The following is a 22,477-nucleotide window of genomic DNA, read 5'->3' as shown; positions in this document are numbered from 1 at the left end:
GACCAGAAAATCCCATCTGCCAAGTGTCATTTCCCTGGATACACTTTGGAAAACTGGCTTTGAGGGATTGATGGATCTCAGACTTAGAGTAGCAGAAGGAATGGAGCCTGAAAGAAGGCACAAGGAAAAGACAGGTCTGAATAGTGAATATATTTAAGTCCCATCCACAAATTGGACAGTTCTGGACACTCCAAGGCTGAGCCCTTAATCCCACAAACACCCAGTACTCAAGGTGACTGCAGCTGCATTTAACTGTTAGTGCATACCCCCTCACAATGCAGCTGCCTTGCCACCTTCCCAATAGGAGATAGAATTAATTCTATCACCTACTTCCTAGTGGTACAACCCTTCATATCTGGACATTCCCAATGAAATGAGCATTTTAGAACAGAGTTTAATGACCCTGTTGAAATGGCCCTACAGTTATACAAACAAAACAAAATGATAAAAGAAACACGGAAATGTGATCCATCTCGACCTTTTCAAGTTACAGGCTCAAAATGAGAACCAATAAATCATATGCTGAAACTAGCTCAAAAACTCATCAAAAACCCATACTAATATTGATTTAGAGTAGATTATTTCCTATTGTGTTAAGCTAGAAATAGAAATCATCACATAACCATTGCTTAAAAGCCGTAAAACTCCCCAGGCAGGTTTACTTACACTTCTTAGGTTACATTTCCCAATGACCTTGTCCCACTTCTGCATTCACAAGATGGGTAAATATTAGATCTAGTACAATCTCCCAGCGTGTGATGCTATTTATATTCATGCAGATCCTTGGCCAGCCATGTGCAAGTTAGGAAAATGTCTCAAAATTGCTTAATATACATCTAATTTGGAAAAAGTAATATATTAAATATATAAAGTTAATTATTGCAAAAAAAATCCAGGAATATGAAAAGTCAATAATGTAATATGCATCAAACTGCAAAACATAAGTCCTTATGAAATTTCTGAAAATTTCTCCTCTACCATGTGTTCCCTCTGTGATCTCTATCACACAGGTAAATAGAAAGGAGCTGTAAAGACAATCATATAACCCTTTAGAGAAAATTAGGCTACTTTACTTTCTAATAGTTGCATTCTCCTGCCCCCAACATCCACACCCAACCCCATAGGAATTACAAATAACAAGGGGGCTGCCTCAAGTGGCAGCCAAACACCCACTCCAAATCTTTTCTTCTCACCTCTCCCCCAAATCATTCTACAGGTTTGACATTGAGTTCACACCATTCCAAAGATTAGCTGTCTGTAATACTCTACCACCCTCTTCTTCCATTCAAGACAGCACATCATGAAGTAAAAAGTACAAGTGATAACGTAAGAGTAACTGTGCATCCATGCACTCCAGTTTATACAAACACGCCAATGACGCCAACTGCCAATACTGTAACTCTTCGTGGTCCCAAATATATTTCTATTCATGCAGCTCTGTGTGGCTGAGAAGCAGGGCCTGGCAGAAAACCTGGGGGATAGGAGTGGGGAGGGAGTCTGAGATGAAATATCCATCCAGGAACCTGAGTAGCTACTCTTTGCACATAAGAGATTTGGTCACAGCCACCTACCCATTGTCTCCAAGTTTCCAACAGTCGTGTGCTTCCTATAACACAGGGAGAATGCTCAACATCCTCCCTTTGATCTGCAGTTGGGTTCAACTCCCTTGGACAGAACCACTAGCACTTCCAAATATACTGCAAAATAATTCATGAGTGGGAGCCCTCTTCAACAATGCACATAAGGGTGAAAGGTTTGCATTAGTGAGCATTAAATTCACAGAACCATGAATTTCATATACAAGAGCACTTTGAGCTTCCTGACCTCCACCCTATGATGGATCTGCTTCCCATTTGTATTTACATAGTATAGTTCAAATGGTTTTAGATCACCCAAATTTAGGTTAGTGAAATTCTAATTATCCAGATACCCTCTGGTAGAACCACATTTGTAGATGTAGTCCGTGGTTGTTGTGCATAAGAAACCACAATCAAATGTTCCGTATCTCCTTTACATTCTTTTCTTCCATACAGAAAAAGTTTCCATGATTTTTTCCTCTAAAGGGAAATTATAGTCAGTTATGGTAAATGGCAGAAACTCTAAACAGCACAAAAAAAACACTTCTGGGAAAAAGAAATAAATTCCTAATTAAGAATAAAAATCCCAATTAAACTAAATCACATTCTTAATCATTTTATCAGAGTTAGTCTTTTTTTTTTTTTTTCATCTAACACATATGATGATAAGATTATACTCACAGCTCAGTGATCCTCTAAGGAGTTAGTGAACATAAAGTCTTAGCCGTTGGCATAAACTATACCAAAGCCTTAAAGCCCAGCTCTCTCATTTACTAGCTGTGTGCACTTGGGCAAGCAGCTTATTCTTCTTACATTTATTTTTCATCTGTAAAATGAGAAAAAGTCTAGCACCTACCTCAGGTGACTGACACAAACACTAAATAAGATAATGTACACAAAGTTCTAAGAACAATGCCTGGCACATAGTAAACCCCAACAGATGTCTATCGGTAGCAGTAGCAGTAATAATAGAAACAGCAGCAACAGCAGGAATCTGGATTGTTCTCCTAACTTTATTTCATCTAACTCCACTTTTTGACAAACATAAAAACCCCACTGGTAGAAGTTTCTAGTGTTCCTTCATATCTGACTCTCCTTCCTGGAAAGAGGAGAGGACTATACCTCCTGACCCCTTGCAATCATGTCACTTCCAGTCCAAGGAATTGTGAAGCCAATGCGCCATCTCCAGGCACTCCCTTCCTCTGGTGTAGTAACTCTTGAAGCCATGTGCCAAGGTGCAGAAAGCAGGGATCCTGAGTCACTGCCTGGAGGAGGGCTGCCCTGGAGACTCACTTGACCTACTTCACACTTCAGGTGAATAAGGAAGGAATCTTGATGTGTTAAGCCACTCAGATTTGAGGTTTGTTGATTACCACCCTATCCTGACCAATAGGTACTCCAATACCTCTAAAAGGGATCCTGACATAATTCCCAGAGGAGAAAGAGAGGTGCTTCAATTGTTAAAAAATAACTTGCTTTTTGTCAATATTTAGATTCTTTACTTTGTAATACTACCTCATATTGCAAGCAAATTGACTTTTCAAACTCTCCATGCTTCTTCCTCCTTTTATATTTTTAACCTAAAAAAGAAAATAATTACATTTTACTTCTATTTAATAACACAGGTTAATACTGGGGCTCTTACTGGATCATATGTCACATGGTCATATGGCACCCATAGTACCAAACATAGCCTGTGATCATAGTAGTTTCCAGAACTAGGAAGGGGTCCTGGGAGCACCCTCAAGTGTTCAATTGTTTCTGGCTTAAGGCAACATGGGACAGTTAAGTAGAACTATGGATATTTTCTACTTAAAACTAAAACTAACCCTTATGAAATAGAAAAGGGGTTTAAAATGTTTTTACAGGGGCGCCTGGGTGGCGCAGTCGGTTGAGCGTCCGACTTCAGCCAGGTCACGATCTCGCGGTCCGTGAGTTCGAGCCCCGCGTCGGGCTCTGGGCTGATGGCTCAGAGCCTGGAGCCTGTTTCCGATTCTGTGTCTCCCTCTCTCTCTGCCCCTCCCCCGTTCATGCTCTGTCTCTCTCTGTCCCAAAAATAAATAAAAAACGTTGAAAAAAAAATTTTAAATGTTTTTACAAACCAAAAAGGTTTTGTGCATCATTAACATGTACCTCAATATATTATTTATTTTATATTGTCACTTCCATATTTACATCTGTATGAATGTCAGAATAGACACATAATATATTGGCATAATAGCACATCATAAATATACATGTATAAGTTGGGGTCTCTGCTCAAAAAAATTTAATGATAGGAGCATAGGATAAAAGTAACTTTGAAACTGACAGTTTAAAGAATGGCCTTCACACTTTTTGTCGCTATTTGCATCATTCCTAAACTGCTGTAACCATTTTCCAAAGGAACTAAAAAAGAAGAAAACCAATATAGAACTAGGGAAATTCACATAGCAGTAACAGGTTCATAAGGACATCATGAACCAGCAAAGTCAGAAGAAAAAAAAAAAAATAAAAGCAGAAATGATAGTGAGGAGCACAGATTTGATTTAGGGTTGAAGAACAAAACTTTCTGTTCCAACTAAAAATCACGTTTCCACATCTGAAAACCAGCAAAGGCTCTGTCAGATAGTTAAATGGATAAGGTGATTGCTTTCTACACATAGAAGCAGGATGAAGAGAAGATTCTCATACAGATCAGAAATGCTTCTAAAGATACTTGGACTCCAAAGTGTGGTATCCAGGGAAACAGGAGGGCCAGCAGATAACCCCAAGAAAGGCAGAGAGCTTTGTTAGGCCAACATCCAAACCAATTATTGAAGAATCACTAGTTCAGCCAAGTTAGAATTATCTCAAATTTCTACAGAAAGTTAAATGATATCTGGGAATTTTTCAGCCAAATGGCACAGAGCTCTCTATTCCCCATCTCATAGCACTTACCTCACTATCAGTAAGAGGTGAACCCGGGATTTAAACCCAGGCATATCAGACTCCAAAACCCTTATGAAAACGGCAGCAGATAAATGAACCTCACAGGATAGGTAGGATTTGGAAATGGAGACTGGCTGGCACTGAAAGGGGAGAGGCAGGGAGAGGAGGCCCTGAGAAGGCCATTAGTGAAAGGGAACAGAAAAAGCTAAGGAATAGAGGTGGAAAACCCTGAGCGTGTGCAGGAATTACCAAGTATAGTGCAGGTAGCATAGGAAATGTGCAGGGAGGAGGTATGAGATAAGGCTGGGAAGGCTGGCTCTGGCCTTTCAGCTGATGATGCTGTCGGCTCAGCCAAAGAGGCAGACTTCACTCTGAAGGCAGTAAGCAATAATTGAGAGCTTTAAAGCAGAGAAATGGCATATAATGCAAGTAGGCCCTGGGAAAACTAATCTTGCTATGACATGGAAGATAGATTAAAGAAGAGTAAGAAGGTGCCTTGCACATAATACATGTGCATTTAATATGAATGGATAAAGGAAAGACCAGGTTAAAACTTATTGTGTCTCTCCAAGATGATACCAAACCCATTCTATCCAGTGCTATTTAATGTTTGGTTTGCTATTTAGAGAATAAATCCCCCTCATTCTAGAAAGAAATAAAGCTGCTGTGGCTTCAAAAATAAGTCAATTGATCAGTCAAGTGTGGCTCTCTAAATGTTGCTGTTACAGTGTCTACTCTGGCAAAAATTAACATTTTCTTCTTCTATGCAGAGGGAAGTACATCTGAGCTGCTGTTGTTACTGCTGAAAAAGAAAAAAAAAATTAACCAAGTACAAAAGTTAGGCAATGAAGAATAGTTCCTCCCCTTCAGCAACAGGGTGAAAAAGTTATTGGAAAATAAGATAATAAGCCATAATTTCATATTTCTTATGCCCTTTTGTGGTCTCCAAGTCAAACACGTACTAAGCCATAGCTTCTTGATGATGCCAAACTTCCTTCTGCACAGGTCATGGTGCCATCTGCAAAGCATCAATTACTCAGTGAGAAGCCAAGGCTGAAAAACCCTGAGATGAGTCATAACCTACCTGATTTTCTTCATGGGAAACCCTCATCTGCTCCTTGAGGACAGACATTCGGGCTGCCTCTTCTTTCCTCAAGACTCTCTCCTTCTTGAGCTCAGGGCTCCAGAAGGTCTTGATACTGTTCATGGAAGATCCCAACTTGCTGTCCTTGATGTCTAGCTCTTTCCGGAGGAGGTCATTCTCTCTCTGAAGTTCCTTGAGCTGGGCTTGAAGGTCTAACATTGTGCTATCCCTTACCTGCCTCAACATGGAGGGGACCTGGTGGTGGTGATGATGAGACGAGCTAGTCAGACCACCATGTTGATCCGTGTATGAAAGAACATCTGTGTGGGAAAGTCCAGCAGAAGCAATATTGGGACTACTCCCCATGGCTGTGACTCGGCCTCCATATACAGCTCTATTTGTGGCCCTTCCCAGAGTCATGGTGCCCTTTGGGTAAGTTGTTGAAGCCACCCCCTCATGATCACTCAGATACATGGGTCCAGACGTAGCATAAGCTGCATTAAGGGACTGGATATTCTCCATGGACAGTGTCTTGCCTGTTCCTCCACCTCCCCCACTGCTTGTTCTTCTGTGGCCCAAACGAGGAGACCTTGGCAAACGAGGAGATCTGGAAGGGCTACCTTCCAGATTGGTGATTGTTCTTGCACTTCCATACATTTTTCTTCTATTATGAGGTGCTACTGAAGAGAAGGAATGCTATACTAAGTTGGGAGGTAAGCCAGTATTTCCACTATTGGCCTGAATTTTCACTGCATATTTTTCACCGTCTGTACCAGAAAATGACTCCAAATAGAGACCTGAAAAATGAGAAAAAAGATAATCAAAAACAAACTGTATTATATTTTTAAAAATACATTGATAGATCAATGATGATAATGATAGATACATGAACATCAGAGAGTCACACCCATATTCATTTTTTGAATGACCCCAAACTTTACTTACAACATGCAAACATTTTGTATATTTCCCCCACCCTGCCCCCAAGCAAGGTCAAAAGTCCTCACAGCAAAAAGGAAACTTGTTTTTCCTTAGGAAAATGAAGCTTTGCATTTTGGTTTGTGCTAAGTGACAGTTGGGACGTCCAGAAAATTCACCATAGAATTCCTCCTCATAGAGAACTTGGCTATAAAATACTCCATCCTAGGGGCCTGACCCCCCCCCCCCCCCATACACAAGTGGCTTGACAGTAACTCTGAGAAGCTTTTGCTTCCTAGGATATCAAATAACAGTCAATCAGGTTGTTACCTCCCCATTCTGTACCCATTCCAGACATCACTAATCCATCACTGTCCTCATTTCCACTAAGATTGGAATTCTTCTCAACATAATATTCTAGATGGTTTACCACCAATCAACTAGCATCGACTCAGGAGTTTGAACCTATTGACCATTTTGAAGCTAGAAGAAAAAGAGGTGGCTCAAAAAAACAAATAATCCAGTGAAGAAATGGGCAAAAGACATGAATACACACTTCTCCAAGGAAGACATCCAGATGGCCAACCGACACATGAAAAAATGCTCAACGTCACTCATCATCAGGGAAATACAAACCAAAACCACAATGAGATACCACCTTACACCTGTTAGAATGGCGAACATTAACAACTCGGGCAACAACAGATGTTGGCGAGGATGCGGAGAAAAAGGATCTCTTTTGCATTGTTGGTGGGAATGCAAGCTGGTGCAGCCACTCTGGAAAACAGTATGGAGGTTCCTCAAAAAACTAAAAATAGAACTACCCTACGACCCAGCAATTGCACTACTAGGCATTTATCCACGGGATACAGGTGTGCTGTTTCAAAGGGACACATGCACCCCCATGTTTATAGCAGTACTATCAACAACAGCCAAAGTATGGAAAGAGCCCAAATGTCCATCGATGGATGAATGGATAAAGAAGATGTGGTATATATATATATATATATATATATATATATATATACACACACATATACACAATGGAGTATTGCTTGGCAATCAAAAAGAATGAAATCTTGCCATTTGCAACTATGTAGATGGAACTGGATGGTATTATGCTAAGTGAAATTAGTCAAAGACAAAAAATCATATGACTTCACTCATATGAGGACTTGAAGAGACAAAACAGATGAACATAAGGGAAGGGAAACAAAAATGATATAAAAACAGGGAGGAGGACAAAACAGAAGAGACTCATAAATATGGAGAACAAATTGAGGGTTGCTGGAGGGGTTGTGGGAGCAGGGATGGGCTAAATGGGTAAGGGGCATTAAGGAATCTACTCCTGAAATCATTGTTTCACTATATGCTGACAAATTTGGATGTAAATTTTTAAAAATAAAAAATAAAGTTAAAAAAAATTAAAATTAAAAAAAATTTTTTTTAAAAAGAGGTGGCTCAACCATCAAGACTCATATATATCTAGCCAGATCCTAAATGCTATTACCAGAGAAAATGGCAATCCTGGCTTTTTCTCCTTTCACATACATCTTTCAGGCTGGTGTTTTGGGACTGCTTTTCCATCTTGGTTGACCTAAATATTCACTCCACACTACCCCACACCTGTACAGAAATGGTATAAGAACAGTACACCGTGTTAGACTTCCTGGTCCCGTACCCCCCTAGAGAAAAATAGTAGAAGTTCCCTGTCATGGTTACTCAAGCACTTTGGTACACAATTTTACGTAACTGGGCTACAGGGTTGTGATTATTCCCTCAGTGTTAGGACCCAAATGGCCTTAATGGGGTGTATCATGGCTTCCTGCTCTTCTTCTTAGGATATGTGTAAAGTACTTTATTTTTCTTCAGCTTTTTAGACACTAAGACCACAGATTTTGGAAAGGGGCAAACCAAGGTTCAGATCTCCACTCTAACACTGGCTAGCTGAATGACCTTAGGTTAGGGATGGGCATGTGACCCACATTGGTCCAAAAAGATTTATGCCATACTTTAGCTGGAACAATTGGAAAAGATAAGCTCTTCTTCAGCTAGAATTTTCTTGCTTTGATGTGGCGCTTCTTAGTACTACCATGTGGAAATGGCTTCCCCGGGAGAGAAACTAATGCAAAGGAAAGCAAACCAAACTTTAGATAGTTTGAAATCAAACCAAGTGACATCACTTGATACCCTGGATCTAGCAGTCACTGAAGGTACATCTGCCCCAGGCCAGTTTAGTTACACATGCCAGGTAGAGTGACTGCATTAAAGGCCCCAATTCTTTACCCCTTCCTGAATCTATGTCCTTGGCATGCCCTCCCATCTGACTCTGAGTTCATTCATATGATTTGCTTTGGCCCATAATGTGATAGCAAATGCAAAGGAAGCAGAGGCCTGAAGTAGCACTTGTGTATTTACTCTTTTCCTCATTTTCCTCTGTAGTACTAATTAGAATATGCCCAGTGTAGGGGCGCCTGGGTGGCTCAGTCGGTGTTTGACTTTGGCTCAGGTCATTATGTCATGGGTTTGTGAGTTCAAGCCCCATGCCCTGTGCTGACAGCTCAGAGCCTGGGGCCTGCTTCAGATTCTGTCTCCTTCTCTCTGCCCCTCTCCTGCTTGAACTCTGTGTCTCTCTCTCTCTCTCCCTCTCAAAAATAAATAAACATTTAAGAAAAAAAAAAAAGAATATGCCCAGTGTAGCCTGCTGGAAGATGAGAAATATAAAATAGAGCCACAGTGTCCTAGCCAATAGCCAACCAATCCCAAGACATTTGAGCAAGCCCAGCCAAGATCAGCAGAGCTGCCTAGCCAACCACCAGCTGACCACAGATGCATGCGCAAGTCCAGTGAGCTCCATACACTCATGGACTAAAAAAATACTTCTTAGTATGTCATGATGTTTTGCAGTTGGATGTTCTGCAGGACTTCTGGAGCAACAGACAATGGATACATTCACTCATAAGTTTCTTTTTTCATTCCATTCTAGTTGGGGTATCTTATACCCTAAAGAGTCCTCATATATAGTATGAAAAATATTTTCCATAAAAGTACCTCCTTTTCCTAAAAAGTCCCTAAAAATAATTAAACTCCTGTTTAAAAAGAATTAAAAATAAATATGTTTATGTCGCTCAGGACTTTATTTTGTTTTACTTGAAAAAATACACAAATTATTTTGGGGGTGCCTGGGTGGCTCAGTCAGTTAAGCAGTTGACTTCCACTCAGGTCATGATCTCACGGTTCATGGGTTCAAGGCCTGCACCCGGCTCTCTCCATGCTGACAGCTCAGAGCCTGGATCCTGCTTCAGCTTCTGTGTGTGTGTGTGTGTCTCTCTCTGTCTGCCTCTCCCCTCACTTGTGCGCTCTCTCTCTCTCTCTCTCAAAAATAAATAAACATTAAAAAAAATCATTTTGTATCTAAGATTTTTTTCATGATAATGTGTTCTGTAGGAAAGGTAAATCAACAGTTCCAACAATAGTAGTTACATATATGATGAGAGAGACAGACAGTAGAATAATGTGACCGTAATATGAATAGTTAATGAGATGGAAAGATGTTCATGACATACTAGTCAGGGCAAGGGTGTTGGAGCAGACTACAAAACATGTTTATGGTTTAATCACATTGTAAAACACACATACATACACACTAACCTACAGAGAAGACTGGAACAACACACATCAAAATGTTAACAGGGGTGTCTGGATGGCTCAATCGGTTAAGCATCTGACTCTTGATTTCAGCTTAGGTCTTAATCTTACAGTTTGTGAGATCAAGCCTCAAGTGCTGTCAGCACAGAGCACGCATGGGATTCTCTCTCTCCCTCCCCCTCTGACCACCCCCTCTCAAAATAAATAAGCATTTAAAAAAATGTTAACAGTGGTAGAATTCTAAGTGGTTTTCATTTTCTTCCTTTTATTTGCATGTGTTAAATTTTCTATAATAAACATCTTTTCTACTGTCTTTTTAGTCTTGATTTCATTTATTTCTGCTCTGATCTTTGTTATTTTCTTCCTTCTACTAACTTAGGGCTTAGTTTATTCTTTCTCTAGTTCCTTAAGGTATAAAGTTAGGTTGTTTATGTGAGATCTTCCTTTTTTTCTTAATGTAGGTGTTCATCACTGTGAACTTAAGAAAATATTTTTTTTCCTTCTAAAAATTCCAACAGTTAAATGAACGTGTTATTTTTGCTATGCTTAGAATCTAGGAATCTAGGTCCTAGCTGAGCCACCACTTACAGAGTTGTCTTCCTAGAAGTGATAAAATCTAACTTGCTCTTTCCCTGTCTTCTCCTCTTGTATCCAGAGGCAGACATTTCTGAGGTCTCTAGCTAGGGTGGAGGTCCCAATCCAAATTCAATAAAATTTATACCCACACAGATTTCATCTGTGGTGATTTTATCAGCCCAGCTGGCCCAGGCTTTGGAGAACTGAATAAAGAACAAAAAGTAGATCTGATCATTTAGAAACGTACATACACATAACACACATATAACATATGATATACAGAGATATAGTAACTTGTTTGAAACAATGTTTCTTTATTTAAAGAGCAATACATGTTGACAATGGCTCCAAGTTTCCTTGGGTTCTCTCTCTCTCTCTTTTTTTTTTTTTTTTTTGGCTTAGTATCAGGTTTATGTAGTGTCATGGTATGGGTTGAGAAGCTTTCCATTTTTCACATTTTCTGGAACAGTTAGCATAACAGACTGCTCTATCCCTGAAATGTTTGGCAGAACACACCCATAAAACTGAATTGGCTTGGCTGTTGATTACCTTTTTATTGTTTACTAGGTTTAGTGATCTATTCAGGTATGTTACCTATTTTGTACCAATGCTCATTAAAATGTTTCTTAAGAAACAGTCCATTCCATACAGATTTTTCAGCCTTAGTGATATTGCTTTGTGTAACTTTTCCTTAAATATTTTTAAATCTCCTCCAGTTATGTCCTCATCTCATTCCTAATGTCGTTTATTTTTTTCTGTTTCTCTTGATGACCATATGACAAATGTAGGTCTACTTTTTTAGTGTTTTAAAGATACAGTTTTGTTTTGTCAATATATTCTACTACATACTCTCTTCCATTTTATCAGTATCTCTTTATCCTTGATAATAATTTCTACTTTCCTTGTGTTAACTTTGCCTTTTTGCATCAAATGTTCATTTATCTTCAATAATATTTTCTGATGAATGCATATAAGATTACACATTGGCTGCATATTCCAGGATTTTATGTATAGAACCCTTGTCATTTGTAAATAGCTTGTTATTTTTCTTTTTATTTTTTTCTATCCCAGGGATTATTCAGAAAGATATACTTAATGTCAAAGTGGTTAGAAGTTCTTGGCTAATTGGTTCTAATTTTGGTTAGTCATTCTAATTTTTGGCATTGGGATCATAGAATAGAACATATATGTTTCTAATATTTGAAATTTGTCAAAGACTTTCTAACTGGCCAATAAATGATCAGTTTTCTTAATTGAAATAAAGCAACTAATAGATGATTGTAGAAAAACTTTAAAGTAAAGATATGCATACAAAAGAAAATGAAAACACTCCCAATCCTGGCACTGATAGGCCCTATCTGTTGATGTTGTTGGTTCTAATTCTTTTCAGTGTGTGTGTGTGTGTGTGTGTGTGTGTGTGTGTGTGTGTGTGTGTAATTTTAGACAAAAGTAATTATTATAGTATGTATAAAGTCTTGTACTCTCCTTTTTGTCAATGTTTATCTCAATGTCATCTCCTTCTTTCCACTTAACATTAATACCCAAATATCTTAATAAAACATGATTTTTAATGTGCACCATATGTCTCCAAGAGGGCCACCAATTCCTCCACTTCCTGTATACCTTTATCTCACCTTCCACAAAGAAGTGGATTCTATTTTCCTTCTATCTTGATCTAGGCTGGCCTTGTGATCTTGTGACTGCTTGGCTAGTAGATGCTTCAGAAGTGACACTATTCCAGCTCTGAGCCTAGCTCTAAAGAGGCCTACTAGCCTCTGCTTTTGCTCCCTTAAAAAACAGAGATCTGGGGCGCCTGGGTGGCTCAGTCGGTTAAGCGTCCGACTTCAGCTCAGGTCACGATCTTGCGATCTCACGGTCCGCGAGTTCGAGCCCCGCGTCGGGCTCTGGGCTGATGGCTTAGAGCCTGGAGCCTGCTTCCGATTCTGTGCCTCCCTCTCTCTCTGCTCCTCCCCCGTTCATGCTCTGTCTCAAGGATGGATAAACGTTAAAAAAATTAAAAAAAAAAAAAAAAGAGATCTAAGGTCTGAGCTACCTTACTGGAAAGAGAAGTAACACAGAAAGACCCAGAAGATTAGACACCACGTGAAGAGAGGCTACAAGAAGGAGAACCAAAGTATCCCTGCTAACAGCCAGCATTAAGACACCTTAGAGACAAGGCATCTTAGACCTTCCAGCCCAGCTGCCATCAGAAATTAAGTACATGAGTGACAACTAACACTATGTGTAACAGAAGGACCACTCAATCAACCCAAAGAGTAATAGAAAATAATGAATTATTATTTAAAGCCTCCAAAGCTTGGGGCAGGGGGGTGGTTGTTATGCAGCAAAAGAACTGAAACAGTGACTTAATGTTCATTGAATGGCTATCTAATCAACTATTCAACCAATCACCTATATGGGGCACTTAGGTAATTTCTTTTTAAAATGGAAATATCATAGGGGCACCTGGGTGGCTCAGTTGGTTAAGCATCCAACTCTTGATTTTGGCTCAGGTCATGATCTCATGGTTGTGAGGTAAGCCATACTGGACGTGGAGCCTACTTAAGATTCTCTCTCTCCCTCTCCCTCTCCCTCTGCCCCTCTACAACTCATGCTCTCACTTTCTCTCTCAAAAAACAAAAACCAAAAAAAATTAAAACTGGAAATATCATAATTAATATTCTGATTGATAAAACATTGTATACATCTCTTACCATTTCCCTAGGATAAAGTTCTGGAAGTAGAATTATAAGATTTGATACCCAGTATCAAAATTCCCCCCAGAAATGTTGAAGTAATTTACACTCCCACCCTTACCTTTGGCTACTTCACCTCTACAGCCTCTACTCTTTACTCTCAATATATCCTGGAAACCACCATCTTCTCTCAAGGCTACCAAAAATCCTTGAATTATCCAACTCAGGATCATAGTTCTACATATTCGGTAAATACATGTTAAGAAGTATTTAAGTACCAATAGTGTGCTACACCAGTCCTGCTTTATGCCACTGTTTTCTTGACAGTTTGGCAAATGTTCAGGTAAACAAGGCTAATGGGGGTTTTGATTTTATACCAAGATGTCTCAGAGACTTTAGAACACTAATGTTTATTGTGACTCTTCCAATAGTGAGTATATAATGTAGCTTTTCCCAAGTTTATTTGACAAGAAAACCTCTTTTCCCTTCAGAAGTCCTGGAAATGTTTCACTGAACATTTTGATTTATTCATATAACAAATAATTTTTAAGCATCAGCTTAATTCCCAGTGTTTAATACTGAGACACAGCTTCTGTCTATGGAAATTTTATCCTCTAGAATAGACTTTCTTAGAAGTTTCTTCATCTCAGATCTAACCTGGTTTGAGGAGCAGACAGCTATAGGCAGTAGGCACTGCTTTAAGGGCAAGGACATGAAAGTGACCCAAAAGAATCAGAACTGATCTCTCAAAGGGAAATACAGAAGATCAAAATAATAACTGGTTGGAGTTATGATCCTACTAGAGCAAGAAATAAATACAATTCTGTATTTATTTTTCAAACACTCAATAGAAAAGCCAAAACGTCAAAAGGAATACAGGTCCATCATCATCAGTCTGTGTCTATTAAGTGAGGAAACAGGTGGATGTTGCCTACTCCAAGATCACACCAGAAAAGAGGCATTACATACAATTCCACAGAACTTACTAAATCAAATAGGAACTTCAGAGTCCATCAAAACGGTAACAGAATAATTTCTTCATCAGTATACAACTGCTTCTTAACAATAAATTATAATTAGTCACCTAGGCCCAACACTGTATTTGGGAATTAGTCTCTTTCCCCAGATTTACAAAGAGCAGGATGGTTTTCTGGAACAATTTTACCCTTAGAGCTAGCTAGCACATAGCATGATGTTCATATCACAGATGAGGTAGGCCCAATTGACAAGGCAAGCCAAGGCAAGTCTCATGGCTGTCATGTCCTCCTAAGCCTCGTGATTCCTACTTATTCTACTGAGTCACTCACAACCCCCTCCCCCACCCCCAGCTGTGTTTAAATCACCTGAAATATGTTTAGGTACTTGTTTTGACACTTGGGCTTTTTTGGGTTGTATTTTCCTAATTACGTCTATCCTAATTTTTTTTTTTTTTTGGTTTTTTAAAATGAATCCCTGAGAAAGAGCAAAGAGATCAACTTTATTCAGCAATCAATAATGCTCTATTTTCCATGACTGACTGCATGAAAACCATCTCTAAGCTTTTCCACCCACCTATAAATGCATTATAAGAAATAAGGCCAAAGTTAAGCTCTTACTGTTTTAAATACTATTATGAAGCCAAGATAGGCTAAATCATTGAGCTTTCTTGTAAACTCCTAAAAACACCTGCTTTCTTATATAGTTGTGATATACCATCCTAAGAAGGATAAATTATTAATTAGATTAAACTGAGCATAGAAACAGACAAATGTTGCTGACTATAACACCAAAGAAATTAATTGCATGACACTTTTCACTTCAAAAGCACTTCATGAATAAAATTTCAAGTTCAAGGGTAAGCTCCATTTAAGGTTCACACACAAAATCAAATCAAAGATGCTGTTACAAACCTATAAGAATACTTTCTCTAAATGCATATGGATTCACAAATAAAGTATACACTCATCCACTCATTCTTTAAAAGGTTTATGGACTCTTGAACTGTAAGCTCAGGGCAGGGAAAGGTAGAGAGTCTTGATTTCTGTCTACCTCAAGTGTCTCAGACTGGAATGGTCTATTTTAAGAAGAAAGCACTTCCTGCTATCTGCTCTAAATTAGGTTAAGTTTATTTCCACAAATCTCAGCCTCAGCCCATCACCTGAGCCCTGCTGACAGACCGTGTGAGCTGAGATCATCAGTATCTCCCAAGATTTAGCCCAAATTAAAATATCCTTTTTTTTCTTCTCAGCATCCCAAACTTTTAAAAAATTTTGTGTCACAGGACTACAGTTAATTCTGAAATCCTTCTAGAAGAACACAGAATGTAGAACAAATCTCAAGCAAGAAGCAGCTGCCCAGGAGCCAGATGCTGCCCGCAAGTGTGTTATATATGGCTAGCACAGTGTTCTTTAGAATTGTGGTCTAGTTACAAACATAGAGATATAGACATTTCACATTAAAATACAGATTTCAGCTTCTCCTAAAACTCTGAAAATCTGACAATGTCAAAATCATTTCCCTATGTGACAACAACTGGCTAGAGCCAGCCAGCAGCCACCCCTTCAAGAGAGAGCATGCCCCCTTTAGTATGCCACAGTCCCCTCCATTCCCTATTACTTTACACTCAGTCTGATTCCCTCTTTTCATGCTTGTCCCTACAGGCATTTAAATTTTACCACTCTTACTCATATATCTTTAAAAAGAATTCATTCTCCTTCACCATCCAGTTAAAGTCCATTATCAAATCCTACCAATTCTGCCTCCAAAATCAATCACGATCTGCTCCTTCATTTCCACTTCTACCATCACCACCCTATTGCACTGACATGACTTGCTTCAGCTCTCCCATACCATCCCAAAGCATCTCTTCTTTTCAAATCCTCCCCCTTCTGCCTTACAAATTGTACTCCAAAGTATACTTCTGATCACAAAAGATCTTCGCTGACCCACTTAAAACCTTTCAAAGCATCCCAGTGCTCTTTGCACAAAGACCGAAATCCTTTCCATGGCCTGAGGCCCTATACAATTTGGCTGCTGCCAACAGTTCCAGCCTCCTCTCTTGCCATTCTCTTCACTGACCCTGCCTGAGTCTTCCTTTCTGATGCTCAGTAGTATCAAGTCCCTTCCTGACTCAGAGCTTCAACTGTGCTATTCTATCTGCAGGGCTCATTCCCAGTCATTACTTAGATCACAACATCTAATAGCATACCCTCTACATGGTCCATCCCATCCAAGTCAGATCTCTTGGCTGTGTTCTCTTAAAGCATAATGTTCTTTTCTCTTGGTATGAAACACCCAAATCAAGACTGCACCTCCTCAGACCCTTGGTTTGCAAAATGGGACAGCATAAAGGAGAGTAATCACTATGCACAAAGGATTCTGGAGCCTTCAGGGCAGAAAGTCATGGGCACTCCAGTCACAAAGCCCAGGATTCAGAGTAAGTGAGCTCTGTGGGAGGAGACAAACATGGTTACAAACAATACTACAGCTGCCAAAAACAAAACAATTACTTCAAGATAAGAGGGTATCCAGGCTAGTGATTGGGACTCAAAACAAGTACCCAAAAGCCATGGAGAAACCTGTATGGACAAAGCATGTGAGTGAGGTGGGAGACCATTCCATGCTGTTTGGAGCCTGTGCAGTGGGGCACAAATGCTATGCACAAGGATATGACTCATAAGGAAGCCCATGGGTTCCAGGAAGGGTTACGCACAATCAGACACTGAGACAAGGGTTTGGGTACAGGTGGTTCATTTAGAAGGCAATCCCAGAAAGCACTCAGGAGGGAATTTAGCACAAAGACATGGAAGTGAAGGAAGTCAATATAGAGTACATTTTCAAGGAGAGTTCTGCTAGGAAACTGGGTTCAGTCCTGCTGAAGGAGCTCTGAAACACAGTGAAGAACCTGCCTCAGAATTATACCTCCATAAGGGTAAGGTACCCATTCATGATTTGCAGACATTTGCTCCCCTGGTACATCCAGCCTGCACTACACGGAGGCCACGAGAAAACTCTCATGTTCCAAATATAGGCCATGAGTGCTGAGATGTGGCTGAAACACCAGTGGCATATGCTGCACCATGCATGACACACCAGTGGCTGAGCCGGCCACTGGGAAACTGGGTTGGCCTTCCCTTACAGGACTATATAGTGGGGACCATAGCATCTTTCTGAGGAAGACCGGTCTCAATAGCAACACCTTGTGGCACAAAGATGCAATCATATGGCAGAGTAGTTGGATAGAAGCCATCTCTGGGCTTGGGGGTGGGATTTATATCCATAACCCCCTTATTTTGGGGCAGTGTAATTCTGGGGTCAGGGGTCAGGGAAGGAGACAGGGAGAGTGGAGAGAGGTGGGGGAGCCCTGGAGAAAAGACCTGGAACTTCCGGCTAAGCTGACAGGTGCGTTCCAGCATTTTTGGTTTAATTTGGACAAATGAAACTTGGAGCAAGGTTTTTGAACAATCCACATATGACCCAAAAGCCTTCCTCACTTTATAATTCCATATTAGGGGCACCTGGGTGGCTCCGTTGGTTAAGCATCTGACTTAGGTCATGATCTTGCATTTCATGAGTTCGAGACCCGCATAGGGCTTTGTGCTAACAGCTCAGAGCCTGGAGCCTGATTCAGATTCTGTGTCTCCCTCTCTCTCTACCCCTCCCCTGCTCACACTTTGTCTCTCTTTCTCTCTCAAAAATAAACATTAAAAAAAACTTTATTAAAAAAATAATAATTCCATATTAATTTGTGTGATTACTTATTGGATCATCTCTGGTCTCCTACTTTAAACCCTTATACTGTACCCCAAAGTTTAACATTTGTCCTATCTGGGGCCCAGAGCAGGACTACGAATAGAGGCCAAACACCATATATCCATACATTTTACAGTTATAAATCAAGCTAACAAACTGGTAAATAAAATGTATTCTATCTTCCTATCTTGACAAATATAAAAATGTGAAAGGTAGGCAGCCTGGATGGCTCAGTCGGTTAAGCGTCCAACTTCGACTCAGGTCATGATCTCACTGTTTGTGAATTTGAGCCCTGCATTGCGCTCTGCACTGACAGCTCCAAGCCTGCTTCAGATTCCCTGCTGTCTCCCTCTCCCTCTCTGCCCCTTCCCTGCACGTATGCATGCACTTTCTCTCATTCTCTCTCTCTCTCTCAAAAATAAACATTAAAAAAAAAATGTGGAAAGTAAAGTTTGAATGTTAATCTAAGAATTCTTGGATTCTTCAAAGTGCTGGCCAAAACATAGTACCAAGAGGCCGTCCTGCCCCCAGTCAACATCCCTCTCTCCCCATCCCTAGCTCAGTCACAGCCCAGGGGGTCTCACACACTTGAACTCTGCAGCCTGAACACTAGACTAGCTCTGTCTAGATCAGGGGCTGGCAAACGTTTTCTATAAAAAACCAGACAGTAAATATTTTAGATTTTCTGGGCCATTCGGTCTTTGTCACAACTACTCAACTCTGCATTTCAGCACAAAGCAGCCGTAGACACTCTGTAACCAGATGAGCATGGCTGTGTTCCAATAAAACTTTATTTATAGAAACAAGCATCAGCTGGATGCAGCCCACATTAGCCGGTCGCAGTGGTCTGCTGACACCTGGTCTATACTTTTACAAATAGGTGCCCCTCAGCAACTTCAGACCTAAGGGTATATACACTAGGAGCATGATTTTTCCTTAGAAAGGCAGACCTGGCAAAAAAGCCCAAACAGACCCTGAAAGTCCACTCAGGGTCATTTAGGAAGGGAGGTCCCAGGCCCGTGGCTACCCAGAGTGGACCCTGGAATGCCAGCACAGGCTCCAGTTGGGACCTCCACTCGGCCCTGCAGACTCCTCCCCCACGGGGAAGATGCAGTCAGACGAGGGCCAGAGCCTGCCTTCTAGCACCTGAGGTGCAGGGGCTCTTCCTGATCAGACCCAAGGGCACACAGAAGATACGCAAAACAGTTTTGAACATTTGAAAGAATATATTTAAGATTATGATATTTTCATCATATCATTGAAATCACTTCCATGACAGTTAATGCAACAATTTTGTAATTGTAACCAGGAAGGTGAGACAATGTTTTTTACAAAGGAAAGAAAGGATCTGGCTGGAGACACATCTTTAATTTCTTGGTGTGTAGCCTGAAGCAAATTACTTGACTTCTCCGATCCTCACTCTTCTCAGCTGTAAAAGACTTTTCATAGTGTTTTGGGAAAGCTTAAATAAGATAAGAAAAGAAAAGTAATTAGCACAACACCCAGCACACGGCTAACGGTCAAAGAAAGCTAACTGGGGTAAGCTCCAGGCTACCAGAACAAGACACACCGGTTTAGAAATTCCAAGTTGTCCTAAGTCCTCCCAGTCCACGGAGCTTGCCTTGTCAGACACTCCTGAGTCAAACTCAGCCTGCTATTGAAAACTGTTCAAGACAGCAACCATTTTTTAAAACTGGAAAGAAAAAATGGCCATTTTCCCATCCTCCTCAGGCTACAATATTACACATCTGTAGGTATTGAAAGTCCCAATAATAAACCATTTCATTTTTAAGTTCCACAATGACATGAATTGGGGAAAAAAAGTCGAGCTTGATATAGCACAGATTTTAAAAGATGCTTTCCCATGGGGCGCCTGGGTGGCACAGTCGGTTAAGTGTCCGACTTCAGCCAGGTCACAATCTTGCGGTCCGTGAGTTCGAGCCCCGCGTCAGGCTCTGGGCTGATGGCTCAGAGCCTGGAGCCTGTTTCGGATTCTCTGTCTCCCTCTCTCTCTGACCCTCCCCCGTTCATGCTCTGTCTCTCCCTGTCCCAAAAATAAATAAACGTTGAAAAAAAAAAATTAAAAAAAAAATTAAAAAAAAAAAAAGATGCTTTCCCATCATTCTCCAAGAAGCACTCTGCAACTCAAACACATTCATCCACACATCACTACTCTCTCTTTTAGTTTCCTCAAACTCGCTTTATAATGACTGTTTTCCATGTACAGATTTAGCAGTTCAGCTGCCTTGGCTCTATTTTATGGTAAGGTGCTTAAGTGAAGAGGCTGACTATATTCCATACAACAAGGTAAGGACTCTGTATATCCACGTATTAGCTAACTGCACTCTCCAGTAACCATTTCCGCAGTTTTAATGTCAAACTCTTATCAATTTATTCTAAAGATTAAGTTTAAAACCTGAAACACCCAAAAACTTTTGTTAAAGGAAGAGACCACTGGGGCGCCTGGGTGGCTCAGTTGGTTAAGCGTCTGACTTTGGCTCAGGTCATGATCTCACAGTTTGTGAGTTCGAGCCCCACACTGGGCTCTGTGCTGACAGCTTAGAGCCTGGAACCTGCTTTGAATTCTGTGTCTCCCTCTCTCTCTCTCTGCTCCTCCCCCACTCATGCTCTCTCTCTCTTCTTCAAAAATAAATTTAAAAAAATTTTTTAAATTATTTTTTTAATTAAAAAAAAAAAAGGAATAGACCACTAACTAGTACACAAGTTAGACACACAAAAATACAGCAAAATCTCAAACAATAAACAGTAAATACAGAAATCTGAGATGCTAAGTCAAAAATAAAAAGATAATTATGATTAATATAATAAACTGACTATAACAACATTATTCACTGCCTCAGAAAGTTTCATAAATGTAACAAATTAAGCTGGTTGCACTGAAGAGATAAAAGGTTTTTAGATTCATTTTTAAAACATCTGTGCATTTTCTTTAATCTTCAAATGTAAAATGTCAATTGCCAAAGCTTTGGCTATAGTGTACTTACAAAAAAGAATATTTCGGAATTATTGGGTCTTACACTAAAAATTCCTCAGTCTGTCAACTAACAGATGTTTCAGAGAAAGTGGTAAAAAGGTAAAAGAATAAGAACTCTACCCCTATGCCCTTAAAAATTCAATCACACAAAATTTTTCTACATTTAAAATCAACATGAAGGATTATGTCTAATAGGCTTTTGCTAGAAAAGAATATACACATAATCATGTACACAAGGAAATATTTTAGCAAATTTTCAAGCTATTCCAAAAAAGAAGGGGAAAAAAGGACCACCATCAATAGCAAGAGATGGGAAACGGCTTAAATATGCACATTTGAGAGATAAGCATTTATCTATGTATTCTGCAAAGAAAAAAAAGAATAAATGCTGCATCTTAACTCCAGGGTCTCTCAAAAATATGACTGATGACCATGGAGGAGTCACATGAGCCTTTAGCAAGAGCCAAGTTTAAGGTGCTGAATGGTACTCAGAAACCTCTCTAAGGGTGCCTGGCTGGCTCAGCAGGTGGAGCACGTGACTCTTAATCTTGGGGTTTTGAGTTCAAGTTCCACCTTAGGTATAGTGACTCTTAATCTTGGGGTTTTGAGTTCAAGTTCCACCTTAGGTATAGAGATTAAAAAGAAAATCTTTAAAAAAAAAGAAAAAGAAAAAGAACAAGAAACCCCTCTAAAAACTGAAATTATAGTTAATGAAAGTTAATAACTGTACTAAGTCATCAAGAAACTTAGTTAAATCTCTTAGTGCATGGATAAGGATAAGCTTACCCAAAATATAAATATATTAAAAGGAAAATTACAGCATTTCAACAATATTTCTAGAAAACAAATCTGTAATATGGTTTCTGGCCTTCCAGAGACCCAAAGCCCTCCATATCAAAAGGGAGCCACAGCCCCTTTATTCGAGTTTACATGAGCAATATCTCTAATTATTGTGCAAGGCTGCCAGCTGTTATGAATATTGCAAATAGATGAGAACCTTTCTAGGAGTATAGGGTGTGGTCTTAGACGGAGAGAGTCCTATGAAAGAAAGGCAGAGTAGTACTAGAGAGAGAAAATCCAGTTTTGTAACCTGAGCAAGAACCAAGGAGGGGGCAGATCCATAGCTGTGTCTAGGGAATTTACAAATCTCGTGAGAACTTAGGGTTGTTTTTATTTCAATACTCTGAAAACAAATAATGTAAGGATATCCTTGATGATCACAGCAGCCATGACCATTGTGTCTGAGCAATATGTCCTGCCTTCAGGAATCACCTTAGGTCAATGAAAAAGGAAAAAAGATGGACTTGGGAATCTAAATGATGTGTTCTCACTCAGTGAAAGG

General features: G+C 39.9%; 1 protein-coding gene across 17 annotated transcripts in view; it reads right to left on the bottom strand.

Annotated features, from left to right (window-relative positions):
* The window catches only part of ERC2 (ELKS/RAB6-interacting/CAST family member 2), a 939,781-nt gene that overhangs the window by 899,176 nt on the left and 18,128 nt on the right, over positions 1 to 22,477 (bottom strand). For all 17 annotated transcript variants that reach the window (XR_005784479.1, XR_005784476.1, XR_005784477.1 and 14 more), the window contains exon 2: positions 5,572 to 6,368. Coding sequence is in view for 14 of the 17 variants with exons in the window: in XM_040454749.1 (XP_040310683.1) it covers positions 5,572 to 6,228 (657 nt within the window). In the remaining 3 variants the exon portion in view is untranslated. The remainder of the gene's footprint in view (positions 1 to 5,571; positions 6,369 to 22,477) is intronic.

Source organism: Herpailurus yagouaroundi, unplaced genomic scaffold (genome assembly GCF_014898765.1).
Source record: "Herpailurus yagouaroundi ecotype Mexico unplaced genomic scaffold, PumYag 213, whole genome shotgun sequence".
NCBI classification, from domain to species: Eukaryota; Metazoa; Chordata; class Mammalia; order Carnivora; family Felidae; genus Herpailurus; species Herpailurus yagouaroundi.
Note: the sequence above shows the minus strand (reverse complement) of the source record. Positions and strands in the feature narration are given on the sequence as shown.